The 18,158-nt window shown below is 33.4% G+C and overlaps 3 protein-coding genes across 6 annotated transcripts in view; 2 read left to right on the forward strand and 1 right to left on the reverse strand.

The window, feature by feature from the left end:
* LOC124176132 (transcriptional coactivator yorkie-like) overlaps positions 1-7,089 on the forward strand; it is a 28,349-nt gene extending 21,260 nt beyond the window's left edge. The window contains exons 5-7 of one of the 2 annotated variants that reach the window (XM_046557005.1): positions 1,032-1,215; positions 1,317-1,433; positions 2,127-7,089. In XM_046557005.1, the coding sequence (XP_046412961.1) occupies positions 1,032-1,215; positions 1,317-1,433; positions 2,127-2,149 (324 nt within the window). In that variant the 3' untranslated portion in view covers positions 2,150-7,089. The remainder of the gene's footprint in view (positions 1-1,031; positions 1,216-1,316; positions 1,434-2,126) is intronic. The other variant, XM_046557003.1, reaches the window with a different exon arrangement.
* Positions 7,090-7,442: 353 nt separating this feature from the next.
* LOC124176133 (40S ribosomal protein S18) lies at positions 7,443-9,239 on the reverse strand. Its single transcript, XM_046557006.1, has 4 exons — positions 9,103-9,239; positions 8,638-8,823; positions 8,173-8,274; positions 7,443-7,657 (listed from the first exon to the last, which is right to left on the reverse strand). The coding sequence occupies exons 1-4, from the start codon at positions 9,103-9,105 to the stop codon at positions 7,490-7,492; spliced, it is 459 nt and encodes a 152-aa protein (XP_046412962.1). The 5' UTR covers positions 9,106-9,239; the 3' UTR covers positions 7,443-7,489.
* Positions 9,240-9,284: 45 nt separating this feature from the next.
* On the forward strand, positions 9,285-17,646 carry LOC124176128 (histone-lysine N-methyltransferase NSD2). Of its 3 annotated transcripts, none has more exons than XM_046556992.1 (14): positions 9,285-9,767; positions 9,879-10,138; positions 11,228-11,525; positions 11,690-12,099; positions 12,222-13,029; positions 13,128-13,306; positions 13,640-13,961; positions 14,113-14,335; positions 14,529-14,724; positions 15,451-15,880; positions 15,964-16,219; positions 16,341-16,558; positions 16,841-17,043; positions 17,184-17,646. In XM_046556992.1, the coding sequence occupies exons 2-14, from the start codon at positions 9,917-9,919 to the stop codon at positions 17,433-17,435; spliced, it is 4,017 nt and encodes a 1,338-aa protein (XP_046412948.1). In that variant the 5' UTR covers positions 9,285-9,767; positions 9,879-9,916; the 3' UTR covers positions 17,436-17,646. The 3 variants fall into 3 exon arrangements, with proteins under 3 accessions (XP_046412948.1, XP_046412949.1, XP_046412950.1); XM_046556993.1 differs by having other exon boundaries at positions 9,285-9,659; XM_046556994.1 differs by having other exon boundaries at positions 9,285-9,635.
* The last annotated feature ends 512 nt before the right edge of the window (positions 17,647-18,158 follow it).

The raw sequence follows: 18,158 nt of genomic DNA on the forward strand, positions 1-18,158 counted from the left end.
TAATTGGGAGGGATGTAATGATCTATATTAAAATGTGAAATGCAATACCAAAAATAATTATAGCTATCACTAAATCTGTACTCATTAAGAACGGTTTACAATGTCCGTTACCATAACCGTAACCGCTTCAGTAGGAAGTTTGAGGACAGGGAATCTGTCCTAAGGTTTACAACGCCAACTAGTGATGCTTTCGTAGAATCCGTTTCAGTAGAGTCTAACCAAATTTTAATTTCGTACTGAAGCATTTCTATGACAGCCAATCAGTTTGTAGATATTTACGATGTGTCTAGGTATTCGTTGAAGATGCAACCAATAGCAAGGTTGTACCGTACGGAGATTGTAGATGAGCCTTCTAATTTTTAGGCAAACTGTAATGTTTACAAAAGCATTTGTGGTCATAGTCATGGACATTGTAAACCGTCCTTAATACTTTGAACTGGCAGTAAAAACTCTTGCACGAAAAAAAATGAAATATGTTCCATGTAAAACTTATTAGAAATCTGTCTTAGTGTTAGTGCAATTATAGATTAAAAATGATTGGAAGTATAGTTGAGCTTCATAATGCTCTCATTAGAGCAAGATAATATATTGATAGAAATGTTCAGCTGTAAAAAGTGATGCAATGATTGGTATGAAAACAAACATGCAGTTTATTATCAGTGCACGGTATTATAAATAAAGGGATACCTATATATACCATAACGTCTACCTGTCGGGTTAAATAAATAATTGTGTTGCTCTGAGGATAATAATAATCATGTTGACAACACTCAACATATTTTCATTGTGTATTGACGTTATGAGACTTTTATGTAGAATAGGGTAAGATTATCATCTTAGTATTCTCTAGCTGCGACATAAATTTGCTTTTAAAAAATTGTCAACTAAAATATTTTAGGTATTACACTTTCACAAAGAATTCAGTTGAAAGCTAAAATTTTCAGATCGCGCGATTTGACAAATCATTGAGAGTGAGATTAACGAAAATTCGCAGAAACTATTCTATAATTAATAATGTTTCCTTTCTCCAGCAAGAACTTATGCGACAAACAACAACAGAGGTAGCAATGGATCCATTTTTGTCAGGAATAAATGAGCAACACGCTCGTCAGGAGAGTGCCGACAGCGGTTTGGGTCTTGGAACGGCATATTCCCTTCCTCACACGCCAGAGGATTTTCTAGCCAATATAGATGACAATATGGATGGTAGAAGCGGTAAAGATTTTATAGTCAAAAGAATTGCATATGTATATGTGGGTTCAGTGCGACCTTAACTTTTATTATTTTAATTCTTATAAACGTTCTGTCCTATGCAGAAGGAGCACCGATGGAGACACCCGATTTGTCTACACTGAGTGACAACATAGATTCAACGGACGACCTCGTGCCTTCGCTTCAGGTATCACTGAAAGCACATTGTTACTATATTGACGGTATGATGACGCGGATAAGACGAGTTTTACTTTTTTTTTCTGTTGTATACAATCCTTGCAAGTGATACATCTCATTATTACTTCAGAAAAAATAATCGAACGGTGATCAATGGGAAAATGTAAATTCGTGACAATTCGTGACGTTTATATTCAAGCTTCTCTTCTTTGTCATACAAATTCAACTTCAAATGTTAAAATTGAAGTAATATCAGGAGTGATGTAATATGTTATGATATTTGTTGTACCGTTACATTCCAATAGAGAGGTGGTTGAGGAAAAACCAGTAATACTTGTTATTATAGATTACAGTTTTACGACTGATAGCCAGCTGATCAAGTTCTTGTCTGCTTTCTAAACCATGTTTCAACTTTTTTTTTCTTTATTATCGTGTATACGTCGAGGAAATACGTGGATTATTTGTGACTTTTTCATTTTGCACACAGAATGGTTTTCTCATTGCAGAACAATTTACAAGAAAATTTATTCCATAGTTCTCTTTATTTTAGAATTTATTGGACTAGTAAACAAGTATTCAACCAAGCATAGCTTCGCCCTTCAGATTATCGTTTATCATAATGTTGTCAGTATTGCGAGTACAGTGCTATGGATTGTATAACAAAAACTTGATACGGCGAAAGATATTTATTCGTAATGTATTTTACATTTAGTAAATGTTATATTTTTTCATTACAGTTGGGAGAAGACTTCACCAGTGACATTTTGGATGACGTTCAATCATTGATAAATCCTAACACTAGTAAATCTGAAAATGTATTAACGTGGCTGTAGCAAGTATGAGCAGATAGCGATTGGTTAAATCGGTCGGTAGCTGAGTCTTGGAAACTGCAATATTGCGCAGCATATGTTGCAACTGAAATCGTATAAACCGATTTTTTATGAAGAACACGGGAACCGCGAGGTGCAAGTGCTTAAGTAATTTGTAGATTTGCAAAGATTCAATGTCATAACTTTTATTTTGTTTCTTTTTTTTCAAGACCTGATATTATTAATTTACATCTGCTCAACAATTTCTATATACTTATACGTATACATATATGCATATGCAAACGAGTAAAAAATTCCTCGTGTATATAATATTAAACATAACAATTTATATCGTTGAGGTTACACAGGAAAGAAAAAACAGTAAGAGTATCTCGACAATAATAAGAAGAAGAGTAAATACGTAATCGTATGTTTCACGAAGAAAGAGAATAAAAATATTTGAGAATATAACATATTATCTACTATCAAATTCAAAGGTGTAAAAGCATCCAATTTGATAATTAATTAACGTCTGTTTTCATGGTGCTGAATAATTGAAACAAAAAAAAGAATTTTTTTCTTTTCATTAGTATTTTAGTAAGTATTATAAGGTGTTTTACAAAGTTATTTTTAATTTGATAGTAATGAAAATTAACTGCGACAACATCGTAGGTATCATTACATAAGTAGTTTTACATTAACTCGTTGAGGCTGTGCTGTATAGCGTTAAATATGAATATATTACTTGTTCGTGTAAACTTTGTACAGCCAGTCATAATCAAATAATGAGCGCAAAGAGAAATGAGAAAAAAGAAGGGAAAAACAACAATAACAACCGTAACACACGTCACATTGGGACTTATGCTGTGTCACTTGGCATTATTTGTATTAAGCTCGAAATTATTTCCCAACGATATGATTTTTACATCTCCCATTTTGTCAATGAAAGTTTTGTTGAATTCTTCTTCTTCCTAAGTTGATTCGGCAAATATTGAACAGGATTCTGATACCATGACGTATCGGAAACAGTAACGGGCTCGTAAAAAAGTTATACTCCGAGTTAAAATTTAAGATTCAAATATTTTTATTAACAAAAGTCGGGTAGGAATTGTAACAGTCCTGACAAAATGTATAAAAATATGATATGTAGCTGATTAATTCAAGTTTCTACCTATATAGAGAAGTGCCTTCAAATCAAAATTATATCCTTTATTCCCGACTCAACCATAAAGTCAACTTTTTTGACCTCAAAAGTGGGACGAAAGTGGCATATTTTTCCCTGAAACGCATTTGCGGGAAACATGAGGCCAATTTAAAAGCCCCAATTTTGAAATAAAGCGGCCAGAGTTGAGTCAGAAATAAAGTCCTATATGTAACACAGGAATAAAAGTCGACTTTATTCCCTTGTTACGTAATGTACCTTTTATTAGATGCAATCAATGATAATGGAATATATGTGTGATGCTAACTTCCAAATTACTGAGTTTTGACGTAATTATTGGGAATTGTAGTTTTCATGTATGATTGCTGTAGTAAATGTAGAAAATGATAGTAGATAAGAGAAAAATTGTGATTTTCAAAAAATACCATCGTTTCTAAAATTTGATTTAACATTTTTGAATCTGTAACTAAAAACTTCAGAGTCAAGTTAGAAGAAGAAGAAGTCAGTATATTATCTAACGTACAATATTCTACTGAATTTGAAATGGGATACGATTGGGAAAAAGAGAAGAAAAATATTCTTGAACACGTGGATAAGTAAAAAAGTGCCTTGGCTTTTGCAATTGAACACATATTGCTTCTTGAAAGCAATATAACCGTCCATACATAATGTTTGTTTAAATATACATAGATGTGTCAATTGTTGTCGACACATTTTTAATGTATCATCAAATCACGAAATGATTATACCTTATACAATATATATATATAAAAAAGTGTGTGTATATATATATACACACACATACATATATATGTATATATATATATTTTATATATAAAAGTCTATACTTGTTACGAATACCGAAAAAATTGCAGTTATAAATTGGTATGAGACCTGTTAGAAATAAAAATTCCCTGTTCCCCTACATTTTATACTGTTCACAGATATATTAAAATTAGGTAAATTGGTAGTAGTACATACCGATGTATCGTAGTTTTAGGATTAAGATCAAGATTAACTCATTACAATATGATTTTTTTTTTTTCAAGTAATACGATGACATAAACATTGTCCACAATCGAGTCGACAAAACTGATATTATACATGCATATAAATTTAAACTAGTATGTGACAGCTAAGCACATCTTGACGCCTGTAAAATGGTGTAGTGACTAATTGCCTTGAAAAATATGTTTAGCTCATATATTTAAAGTTCATTATAAAATTCAGACGGTGCTCCTAATTTGGAAAACAAAAGAGGGGGAAAAAGTTGACTCATGGTGCCCATAGCATGGGAATTGGTGAAGATATGGTACTCAGGCTTTGCCATTATTAACTGTTTTTAATACAGATGATAAAATTGATTGATGTTATTTACACGACAGGCTCTTCGTCTTTCTGTGAAGAAAAATTCTTGGAGATGCCTATTAATATGTTTATAAATATATTAATTGTACGCTAATATTTCAATTGTTATAAAATTATTAGCTGTGCAGATACCAAGTAGTACGCCTTAATTATACGTGCATACACAAATAAATAAATTCATAAACGGTTTCATCTATATTTACCTAATTGTTACATTTGTATTATAGGACTGAAAATTGATAAATAATATTGTAATTTTTATCGGTATAATAGCAGTAAGAATAACAATAATATTAATTACAATTATTGCGAAGATTTTGTTATCCTGAATATTATTGACAGCCAGATTTCATAAAACTTTAGACTTTTACATCATTCCTTAAGGAATGCGAAATAAATGTATGTACGAACTTTCAGTATGTCGAAGGAAACGCGAACATAACATCGTGATATAATTTACTGATAATACATTTATCCAGTCAAATACAACACATATCAAAAAATAACGGAGCAAAAAATTTACGTTGTTTGATAAGCTACAGGATCAACACAATTTCATACACGTACAGGATGACCTGTTTAAAATTGGTACCACGTGAAAAAAGTTTTTATAATTTATTCAGAAAACAAAACTAAACGCTACTTCACATAAAACTTGTAAACAAAGCGAAAGCTGCTGAGTATAAATAATAAATACTCTTTGATGTAGGTATTATTCTCCACTATGATCTCACTAAGAACAAATATACTCTTTTCTTTGTTAAACTTGAATTAATTTAACACTGAATAGAAGTTAAGACTTTCCTCATTTAAAAATGTGTTTTCTCAGTATTACAGGCGTTTTATAGCGTACCTTTTTTAAATCGTGTAATCCTGTACTATTTTATTTGTACGTTATCAATATTAATAATATTATACACACATACGTTGATACATCCATACTTATGATATACTTTTATTTTCGTGGTGAAAAATGAAATTATGTTCCGTAAGCGTTCACATATTTTTCCTGCAACAGATCTACCATTAGCGAGACAGATGTTATTTGAATCTAATGAACATGTAAAACTAACGAAACAAGGGGGAAATATGAGCATGCAAAATTGAAAGTAATGCGTATGAAATGATAAAAATAATTAATATTTATTATTATTATTCTTACGGGACAAAATATCACACGCGTTAAAAGAAGATAATAGTAAAGATTTTGAAAAACTATCTGAGATTATAATAAATAAATGAAAAAATAAATTAATTGTTTGTCAGTATTTAAAGTATGCTCATTGGCCAATCATAATTATGACGTACATTTTTTATATAATTGTTATCAAGTGCCTTAGTAATAAAATGATAATAATTATTTACGTACTCACTTATATACATATATAATAATATATGTATATATATGTGTGTGTGTGTGTGTATGTGTATGTGTATGTATGTACGATATGAATAAGTAGGATTAATTTTTTCAAGATAGTATGTTAACCGTGTCAGTTTTCATAGTTCAATCCTTGCCTTTCATTCGTATGTCAATCGCTGATATACACCTAGATATATTCTGGTAATAGAAATGAATAAATAAATAACTGAATGGATCATATTTTAAAGTGCATTAGATTTTGTATCATATTTACTGTGAAGGTTTAATATTCATCATTGTTTTCATATCATAACCATAATGTACTTCATTGACGGTAATCATTCAGAAGATTCAGAATAAGAAATTACCGCCATAACAATGATTTAAGTTGCAACTTGTTTTTCATGATCGACTAATACAAATTTTAGTAGTACTCAGTTTGGGAATAAATACTTTTTTTTGTTAATATTTCAATAACAAAAGCAGAAAATTCCTATCGTACATAAGTAAATTTGAATCACTATAATTTTGAACTGATTGCAATGCGAAGCAATAAAGTACATCTAATTTTGTGACCATGTTTTTTCACTTTATAGATGATAAATATACATAAATATACGAATATCCTGAAAATTTTAATAATTATCATCATCTATTATTAGGTACAATATTAATAGCATTAATAAAGTTATAGCAATAAAAACATGAAATTAATAATTCAATCCATTTCATTCAGGACAATGCCTTACCAGAATATTTCAACATTTAAATTAGCTAATTTGAAAATAAATTTTCGAAAGCAATTTGAAAAAATTTGTACATCTATAACAGATAGAAAAAATAGTTGGTTCTATAGTTACTCATCATTCAATTTGGTCGGGCAAATGTTAACAAATAGGGAATCTCTAGTTTCTACAACCTGTCTTCAGACTTGTCATATTCCATTGTTTTAAGAAGAAACGGTTGAAGGGTGTTGAATAAAAATTGTACGCGAATCATATTAATCTTATATTATCAGATTATTCTGATGATGATCACTTCAAATAGATCCTGATGTGATAGATTCTATATTATTGCAAATGTTTCCCTCGACTGGTTATTTACAATTTAAAAAAATATATTGTTCAGAAATTTCTTTGAATTCCTATTGTGTCATGGGTATTAGTAATACTAGTATTAACCTGAATTCTATATGTGGATGTTCGATGGTTTAGACATGAAAGCAGAACTTGTTAACTACCACATACGATACTATGTGATGCAATAATGAAGAAGTGAAAAAAAAAGAATAATCTGTTAATCAATAACTCAAAAGTCAGGACAGGTTTGCTCAAATTAATGAGTACACAAATTAGAATTGGGTTTTCAATATTTATTGTTATCCAATAACATGTAAAATTACTTCTTCTTAGATACACCGACAGTGCGTCCACGACGACCAGTAGTCTTGGTGTGCTGACCTCGGACACGGAGACCCCAGTAGTGTCTCAAACCCCGGTGAGCACGAATTTTCTTCATACGTTCCAAATCCTCACGCAATTTCGAGTCCAAATTTGAACTGGTTAACTGTTGAATATACATGCAAATGGTGTGAATGGAGACAGTTTATAAGTAAGGAAAAATTGTTCAAGAGTGTTGAACTTTGTTGCATTCTACTTTCTAGGTATTTGGAACACTATTTGGTATACTGTATCATCAAAGAGTGAACCATAATGCAGTTTATCTAGCACAGGCTACCAGCGATGTTATACAAAGTAAAAGTAAACACCGCCGTTTATCCGTGCATAATCTCAATCACTGATCGTCAACCTAAATCTGGATTGTAGATTTTCAGAATAACATGGTCACCGCTTGTGGGTTGTACCAGAAATATTAAAGAGCACATTAGATTATTGTAATTACTTTGGCATGAGCCTACAAAAAACAAATAATACATAGTATAGTAGTTGATAATACTACTTCACACAAAAACGAAGTATGTGAATTTGAAGGATCAGTTGAACATAATATAAGTACTTAGAATTAATTTGCATTGGTAACAACTGGCTCTCATTTAAGTTTGTAAAGTCACTATCCCTTACCTGGGAGTACTTGCCGTCGACAATGTCTTTTTGTCTGTTAAGGAACCAGTCGGGAATTTTGTATTGCCTTGGATTAGACATGATCGTGATGATCTTCTCTACCTGTTGAGAAGGCGGATTACGTTACTACAGTTATGCAGATTGATAACTTGTTCGTAAGACAAGAAAAGACAATTGATCGCTAAGGGTATTAGTCTCTTATTTGGGCAGATAGAGATTTGTGTTGTCAACACTAATACTCAAACACTGTAATTGTAGTGTAAAGCACAATGTGTAGATCAGCTTAGTAAAAAATATTTACAGATTTTATGAACCTAATTTGGACGGTTAATGCTAGAAGATCGGAGGGTGTTTATATTCGAGAAGAAGACAGGAGAGGTTAGGTATATCACGGCTAACCTCGGAGGAAGTGATTGATTTGAACGCGAAAGAGCAGGAGGTGATTGTAGTAAGCTTTTTCGTTACCTCTTCTTCAGAGCATTCCCCGGCACGTTTGTCCAAGTCTACGTCGGCCTTCTTGAGAACGATATTCGCGTAGCGCCGTCCAACACCTTTGATGGCAGTCATGGCGAACATAACCTTTATGTTACCGTCGATGTTCGTGCCCATAACACGAAGAATGTGCTGAAACTTTTCCGGTATAACGAGCGACTGAAATATAGAAATCAATGTGTCATCAGTGTCTTCAGAACTGTCAAAATTATAAACATGTGGTCAGACCACGCCATTTCTTCTCGGGACTGACGAGAGGGCTTTTGTCTGAAGTAAGATATCTGGTAAAGTTGAGGTAAAACGACACAAGTCAGCGAAATATCTAAGGTAAAACTCCACTGAAATATAGCTTATGCATTTCCACAATAAATTCACAGTGTATCTTCAAGGATTCGTCGGATATTTAAAGATTATGCTGCTGATCGGCATGAAACTCACCATTTTCACCGATTGTTAGCTACAAAAGAGAGGATAGAGGTGCCGGTGGAACCGGAACTCGGAAGTAGCGGCACGAGTCGCGCACTAGCGCCATCAGCGCGATTTTCAACCAAATAATTGTGTTCGATTTTCAGCAAATAAATCACAAACCGTTATGTAAAGATCAAATCAACCAGAAAAATTCGGTCGTATTATTTCAGGCAAAACTACTCAGGATAGAGTCATTACAGAATTACCGTAGAAGTAACACAAAGTTTTGTGTACGTTGCCATTCGAACATTAAAAGACCTGTTTTTGAGAGACTACATATCTGATGACATCTGTCGTGGATTGTCGGCATTACCGACTGTGCGAGTAACGGGCCATAGAAATCGCGGGAAACGCGCCCTGTTGCAGCTCAGCAGCTCCGTTTCCCGTGCAATTTCATTATCATCAATAGCAGGACTTTTCCGTCTGTAGTAAAAATTAAAATATTAGTGAAATTTTATCAACTAACCGGATCGAACCAAGCCTTCCGAAATTCAATCCAGAACGTAAATAACCATTTGAAGTACAGGGTAAATTAGACCATTCTAAAAAAGCGGCACACACTTTACATTCGGCCATCGCACTCTCATTCAGGCTACCTACCCTAGTGGCAACGAACACCACCACTTCCTCGTGCAGTGAGAATGAATTTTAATCCGTGTTCAATAAATATTATCATCATTGATTAAGACAAAAACTATCCAAGTTGAACTTGTATACAGATATCATTAATTGTACGTATTTCACAGACACACAACTGCCAAATGTATCAACAACGCAGAGAGTTATGAGTGCTTTCAATGCAGAGGGGCCAAAAGAGGCTTCCACGAATACTACGAAAAACTTCGGATCTACTGTAACGGGAAGCAGAGCCAATGATTCAACCAAAATCCAGGATTCATCGGATACTGTTAATGGCTTAAAAGATTCTAAATCTGTCAGTTATTCACCTAACACGAGCCGATATGGTAGAACAATTAAGTCAAAGCTGCATGGCAGCATGCCTTCGGTAAGATCATTCGTTTCTGCAAGCTCGTAATTTTCAAGCTACCCATTTAAAATTTTCCATTTTACTCCAATTTGTCACTTGCCTATTTTTATACCCCTACTTCAACAATCAAGGGTCAAGCTGCAAGTCGCAGTTCAATGTGTACACGCTTTCACTTCTACACTTTATTACCAGTATAATAATTCCATCTTTATAGAAACCAAGTAATTTGACATATTCAATATAATATCAGCCTTTCATCTTTGCGATGATGAATCTAATTGCCCCAAATTTTGCCACCTTTTGTATGCTTTCTTTCATAGGTAAATTATTAAATCCAAAATTGAACTTACGTACTGTGCCAAACTTGCAGCCTTAAATATTTTTGCTCATAATTGACAATTTTCAGTTACGAAGATAACCCATTTATGGCTATTTACCAAAATAATTTGATAACAAACAATCTTTTTCATTATCTTCAGACACTTATAGTTAATTTTACAAATGTTAACAACATTCGGTGCGGACATTGCTGATAGCTATATAATGTAAATATAATTATGGTTCATTTGTTTTATTTGGAATCCAAATAGTATACGTTTGCATTTGAATTCTCAATTGTACCACAGTATTGATAAAAATTTTATCTGAATCTTCTCTTAATCTGTAGTAAATTTGACTACCGTGGAAAGTTCTTCTAATTTTATTCATAACTCGAGAGAAATAAACACCGATACAATATTTCAGTCACGTTAACGGAGTGCAAAATGGTCTTTAATACAGCTAATACATATCATATATATATATATATACATATGTCAGATGCACACATTACACATAAGATGTTTTACCTTATCCATCGGTAGAAAATTTAAATGTCCAGCTGGTATTATGCTAATAAATAAACCTGTCATATTTTTTGGACTATTTCCTAAAAAACAGGCAATTTTATATTAAATATATTTGATATTAATATATTTTACAGAGCTTCAAGTAGGTATTCGTTGAAAAAACGGAATATTTCGAGTTTTATATTTATAATGCAATGATAAAAATTGTAGATTCAAAAAACATGCATAATTAAATAAATGCAATTCTTTTACATTTCAGAGTGACTATAACTTGCTCTCTAACAAGCAGGAACTCTCTAGCCAAAGCATAAATGGAAACGGTGGCGGCATCAGTAAAAAAATTTTCCAGGACCAAGTTAAATCCGTTTCAAATCCTTCTCCAGGAGAGAGTTTTGATAGTACTTTAAATTTATCAAGAGATTCAAGTAACCTGAGTACTGATATGGAGTGTAATTGGCTTTTAGGACAGTTAGCCTGGGCACGGATTGGCACTTTTCCGTTTTGGCCTTGCGTTGTTACTCTAGAACCAGTAACGATGATATATCACAAAGTGTTGCGTAAGTATTACATCAACACAGGATTTTATTATTCGATACACTTTGTATTGCATTTCTGCAATATTTTGCCATGTTTGGGTAAATCGAGCCAAAAGAAAAAAGATTTATCGAGCATTATCAAAAATTTACATTGCTTGGAAATTGACTCAATTTCTACTCATCAGGAACGGGCAGGGCACAGCAACTGGGCATACATGTCCAGTATTTTGGTGATAAAGGACGGCATAATTGGGTGAAATCCCATTATATGATCCCTTTTAGTGGTATTAAAAATTTTGAAACCCTAGCTGAGTCATTGACCCCAGAAGTTAAAAAAAAAGACCCTAAATATGCAGCAGCATTCATTGTTAAGTCTGGTATGAAACCTAAATGGGACAAAGCAGTCTCAGAGGCTACAGATGTCTTGTCGATGACTAATGAACAACGAGCTGAAGTATTCAAACCGCCAATAAAGTTACTCAGATCTGTGACAACAGAGGTACCAAAAACGAATACTAAAGAGAAAATAGTAGTTCGCAAAAGAAAACTTTCGCCTGATGATAAAACTTCACCAAAACGAATGAAGGCAGAAAACGTAAGGTTCATCTAATAATAATAAGTAGTCTCTTCCTAATAGAAAACTTATCGATCAATTTATTTATTTTTTTTTTATTCTATTTTGTTCTAAAAAAATACTTTTTACTATCGTTCTTACAGGCTGAATCAGAAGTAGATACTGATGAGAAGCTAGAAAAACCAAAATCACGTAAACAGAGACGTGAACATAATGAAAATAAGGCGGATGTGAATCTAAGTGCAAATACACCACCGACGCCACCCTCTAGTCACAAAGATTCAAGCGACGAAGCACCACTTCCTAAGAAACCAAAAACTAAGAAATTGAAAAAAATAGTGGAAGGTGATTTTGAAATTTATTTTGAGAGAAACAGAGACAGAATACAGGAAGAACAGCCTGATGCTTCAGAATCGGAAATTCGAAGATATTTGAAAAAGACTTGGGGCAGCATGAACATTGTTTCCAAAAGTTCATATCAGGTGCGATTGAAGCAAAAGAACAGTTCGCAGGTAAAGGGCAGACGCCTTATAAAGGAAAGTTTCTCCTCATCTGATGATGAAACAGAAGAGGTAAACGTGTCATTAGAAGAGGAGGAGATCTTCACGATAAACAAAAAACTGAAGTCAAGTGTAGAAAAACCTGATCCTGGTACGACTGAAAATGCGAATGGAAAAAAGAAACGACTTCATAATTTATTTAAAGGTATGAAGCAAGAACGAGTGTGCCAAATATGTGAAAAGTCTGGCAAGCTTACGAGGTGTAGAGGACCTTGTTATTCGTATTTTCATTTGTCATGTGTCAAACCCGGTGAATCCAGCCCTGAAAATAGTATAGATGGTAATACTACTGAGGATGAGTTGTTTGATAATTCTAGAGATGCCAAGGAAATATCAGGAGAAGAGGATGAGAATAATCAGGAAGAAGTTGAAACCAATGACAAAACAGAAGGTGAGATATTAGTCTATGGTAAAATATGGGAATCTGCCCAAGCCTAATTTCGGTAAATAAGAAACGTTTTTCTTGCTAAACTTTCTACTATTTTACAGAAAAAAGCGATGACCCGGTTGAACAGTCTGAAGAAGAAGCATTCAAGTGCATAGACTGTTTATCTGGCGTTGCACCAGCCTGTTTTATATGCAATGAACGAGAAGGTGATAGAATTAGGTGTACAGTTTTTGCTTGTGGAAAACATTATCATTCAGCGTGCTTGAAACCGTGGCCACAGGTGATTTTTTCATATTTATTGAACATTTTGTTTTGAGGGGTCAATCATTTTGTCAAATAGCTTACAGGATTTTTATTATGCAAAGGGATTTTACGATTTTCTACCGCATTTACAGAGCCGGAAGTATATCATTTCTCAAAAAGCCCCCATATTTTCAATAATCCAAAATTCCGAGTAATCCCTCCTCATTTTGCTCTAATTATCATCACTCAAAGCTCAGGAAATATTTATATGCTATATTATTTCAATAAGTCTTAGTTTATTGATTACATACTTTGTTCGTGTTTCTCAAGTAACTAGATGTTTTTTCTTTTTTCTTTTCAACAAAATTAGTCGCACTGGCAAGGTGGACGATTATATTGTCCATATCACGTATGCCACACTTGTAGCTCAGACAATCCTCGAGATAGTAATCATTTGAGGTCACCGAACGAAAAGCTGGTTCGATGTGTGCGATGTCCATCATCTTACCATCCATCAATAACCTGCCTTCCAGCTGGTTCAGGTATATTAACTGGTAGTCAAATCATTTGTCCAAAACACTACAAAGCTCCTCATCCTCCGTTGAATGCTGCGTGGTGTTTTCTGTGCACGCAAGGTGGTAGTCTGATATGCTGCGACACTTGTCCAACTTCTTTCCATCCAGAATGTCTAGGTAAATTATAATAATCCATATAAGTAAAAAGAAACAGTATTTATTTACACACTAAATTATTTCATTCTCAAATTTGCATTAATATGTTCATTTTAAAAAGTTATTTTCTGTACAATTTAATTGTCTACAAATTTGATATTTCTCATCATAGGAATAGATGCACCAGATGGTGCCTTCATTTGTGAAGACTGTGAAACTGGGCGTTTACCTCTATATGGTGAGGTAACGTGGGTAAAGTTGGGTAACTATAGATGGTGGCCTTCGATCATCTGTTATCCCCATGAAATACCTCATAATGTGCTCACTATTCCTCACACACCGGGTGAATTTTGCGTTATGTTTCTCGGAACTAAGAACTACTACTGGGTTCACAGGTAAACAGGATATAAAAATTATTTAAATTCTTTCTTTTTAATCTAAAATTGTTATTCCTTTCCGATTCTTTGAGCAAGCTTTTTGTTGTATAGTATAATAATTCAAAAAATTTTCTGCAGTTTTTCGTTTGCTTTCATTTTACAGCTCTGAAAACAAAACACTTAATTGTTTTTTTTTTTCTTTCTTTTGTAGAGGAAGAGCATTTCTTTACCAAGATGGGGATGCGAATACCAAAACTTCGACAGGTAAAAAATACGTTGATGAAGCATATAGAAAGGCATTGGAAGAAGCTCAAGAAATGCATCTTCGATTAAAAATAGAAAGAGCTGCTGCTGTTAAGGAAAATGGTCCGAAAGACTTAAAGCCTCCACATTATGTAAAACTCAAGGTACTATACTAACGTTTTTTCCTGATTAATACAAAATAACCTGTATTTACTGTATTACTTTTAGTTACTGTACAGGTAGTTACATTTTAAACTTTTTCACGTCAACTATCATGAAATCGAAAAAATTGTCATTATAGGTGTGAACCTAAATTGTGTTCTCATATTTTTTTTTTTTAGGACAATATAAAATCCTTAATATTATACCTTGTACTTGATAAGCGAGTTTTAAATTAACTTTGGTTGTAATCTATTTTAGTGCATATGTCTATGACCATGCAGTCGACCAGTGAAATTTCTTGAGTACAAGTAAACTATGATTTACAGAAAGTGACACTGATAGTATTAGATACTGGATACTATTTAACCCTTAGCGACCACACGGGGTTTTTTTTTATGGTAGTGGTATATGTTGTGCGTACAATTCTAAAATTTTAGCCCTTAATATTGAAAAATGGCGGAGTAATGATTTTTTTTCTGAAAAAAGCAATTTTTGCTGAATTTTCACATATATGACCAGTTTTTAGAACACCATCTATAAATTGACCGATAAAAATCGTTAGAAATGTTGAAGAACTCTTCAAAAAACATGAAACAATTGGTTAGAAGTCTCGAAACACCCACATATATGTCTTGTATAACTAGGTTTTTCAGCGTGGGTTAATGAGTTACCCCATGTGGTCGCTAAGGGTTAATTTAGAATAGAAGTGAATCAAATTACTCTTGCAGGTGAACAAGCCCGTGGGAAACGTTAAGCCTGTCGAAGTTGAGAGTATTGCTGCTTGTGACTGTGATGCAGACTGGGATAATCCCTGTGCCCCAGAAACAGATTGTTTGAATCGCATCCTCTCCGTTGAATGTAGTTCAGGGATGTGTCCAGCAGGGCCCAAGTGTGGAAATCAAGCGTTTGTTAGGCGGCAGTATCCCTCAATGATACCTTTCCATACTGCTGGAAGAGGATGGGGACTTAAAGCTCTTGAAACAATAAAATCTGGCCAGTTTGTAGTAGAATATGTAGGCGAAGTCATTGACGAAGCTGAGTACAAACGTAGGTTACAGCGCAAAAAAGAATTAAAAGATGAAAATTTCTATTTTCTAACCATAGATAACTTCCGAATGATTGATGCTGAACCTAAGGGTAACCTTAGTCGGTTCATGAGTAAGTATATACTATGAGAAACTAGGTCATTTGTTACTGCTGAATTAAAATACGCTACTCCTTTCATTCTTTGTCATTTTAAGATCACTCCTGCCAGCCAAATTGCGAAACGCAAAAGTGGACCGTGAATGGTGACACGCGAATAGGACTCTTCGCACTCAGAGACATAGAAATTGGGGAAGAATTGACTTTTAACTACAACTTGGCTTGTGATGGAGAAACTCGGAAGCCATGCCTTTGTGGTTCACCGAATTGTAGTGGGTTTATTGGGCTTAAGGCTCCAAAATTGATGCAGCAACTGAACACTGCGCAAGAAAAAAAAATTTCAAAACAAAAGCGGTAATTTTGTTGTTTCAGCTCATGTCGTTATCGGTAACTTTATAGAATTTTTTGCACAGATTATCAAGCTCAACTTCTTTATACTATAAAATATAACTACAAGATTTAACTTTATCCTCAGATCTGGTAAAGTAAAGTCATGCTGGACATGTGGGAATAAAATATCAGATGACGATTTACTTCAATGTGATCAGAAAACTTGTGGTAAGAGGTATCATAAATCATGTGTTACTTTCGAAGACACGGATTCAAGATTTAGTTGCCCTTGGCATCATTGTGCTGCATGCAGTCGTAGAACTTCAGCTCATTGCTCATTTTGTAGCACAGCATTTTGTCAAAGTAAATATTAATACTAACATAATTATTATCTATTACAGTATAGAGTTTTGCATCTCAATAAAATTTACATTTTTTTTTTTTTATAACTGAATCTTCTACATGATTTCAATATCAAAATGGTTGAAACAACAATTTTTTTTACTACTTTCGATTCATACAACGTGATCTAACTCGTATTGTAAATGATGTAGCGTGGAAAAAGATTCACTACTTTAACGTTAAAATCGTCACGAATTTTTGTGAAAAACCAGAAATAATTCATAAGAAATACTTTCCACACAGTTCACATCGAAGGAAAATTAACAGAATACGGTGATAAAGGAGGGTTCACTTGTAACTCCCATGGAACAATAGGTTCTGATAATAATGAATCTGATAATGATACTGAAACTGAAAAAGCGGAATCTCCAATTGAATTCAGTAGTCCACTTATATCTGGAAACCCACCAACTAGAGATCCTTCTCCAAGAGTTTCTATCATTGAGGTATTCTTGTTCCATACACTTGCAATAAAGTAAGACATTTCTGAAAGTGAATGAAAATTGCACTGTTGTATGTCAAAGTATTATTTTGGATCAAACAATCATTAGAGATTTAAAAGTAAATGAATATTTATGTTTGCCAGGTACACGGAAGTAGCGAGGAGGGAGAGGAATCCCAGAAAGAGGACGAAGATGAACAAGCTGGAAATGGAATTCAACCAGTTAGTGAAGTAGATAAAAAAAAGATATCGAAAAAAAAGACGCCATTATCCCGGCGATTCTCTGTAAGAAAGCAGCGGCAAGAAGAAGCAGCGAAAACTCTGAGCGCTTTGACCTCTAGTCAATTAGAAGCGATAATCGGAGGTAGCGTTTTAAATGGCGAAAAAAATTATTGAGAGACGATTAATTGGTGTGTATTCGTATGGTAGAACTATTTACAATTAAAATTATATTGAGGGACTATTCATTTGTAGTATAAAAATAATATTAAAGGTTAAAAAAAAAAAAAAATCGAGATCCTTTTAATGTTGGACAAGAAAGGACTAATAGGTGTGAAGTTGCATTACACGAGATAAACTGTTAGCACTTCTACCAATTTATCCCTCCCCACAACCCCCACAACATACTCCTTTTACCAAAAAATGATACAGTTAATTAACAATGTGGTCACTAATGAAATAATATAATCCGGTCGTGCATGAAAAGGAATAAATGTATAGAATCTGAACGTATTCAAAGTTCTGACAGTCTTTACTGTCATTCCAGTTACGTAAAAAATAGTTTTTGTTTTGTTTGATATGGTAGAAAACAAATATAAAATTCGTTTATGAGTATACTCTTTTACTTAAAATAAAAAATAATAAACAATTTTAAAAAATAATATTCCTCAACAGTCATTTTAATTACTGAAATTGTGTGGGCAATTACACACGGCTAATAATAATACAATCAAGGCAATAGGATAATAACAACATGTTCCCAGAGTATTCAAGTAATTAACACCTGTTAACATGCCGCCATAGTACATGGATATGAATTGTTTGGTGTGAATAAAACTTTCTTATATTAAAACTAATCGCAAGTAAAGATAGATCTATTATACATACATTATAAAGTAT

This window comes from Neodiprion fabricii, chromosome 2, assembly GCF_021155785.1.
Source record: "Neodiprion fabricii isolate iyNeoFabr1 chromosome 2, iyNeoFabr1.1, whole genome shotgun sequence".
Taxonomy (NCBI): domain Eukaryota; kingdom Metazoa; phylum Arthropoda; class Insecta; order Hymenoptera; family Diprionidae; genus Neodiprion; species Neodiprion fabricii.

Excerpts from the sequence above, each read along its gene's own strand:
- LOC124176133 (XM_046557006.1), bottom strand. Across the intron at positions 8,275-8,637 it reads GGGAATGCTCTGAAGAAGAG|GTAGAGAAGATCATCACGAT; the intron begins GTAACGAAAAAG and ends CCTTCTCAACAG. Across the intron at positions 7,658-8,172 it reads TCGACGGCAAGTACTCCCAG|TTAACCAGTTCAAATTTGGA; the intron begins GTAAGGGATAGT and ends TATATTCAACAG.
- LOC124176128 (XM_046556992.1), top strand. The coding sequence starts at position 9,917 with ATGAGTGCTTTCAATGCAGAGGGGCCAAAAGAGGCTTCCACGAATACT. Across the intron at positions 14,336-14,528 it reads AACTACTACTGGGTTCACAG|AGGAAGAGCATTTCTTTACC; the intron begins GTAAACAGGATA and ends TTTCTTTTGTAG. Across the intron at positions 16,559-16,840 it reads TAGCACAGCATTTTGTCAAA|TTCACATCGAAGGAAAATTA; the intron begins GTAAATATTAAT and ends CTTTCCACACAG.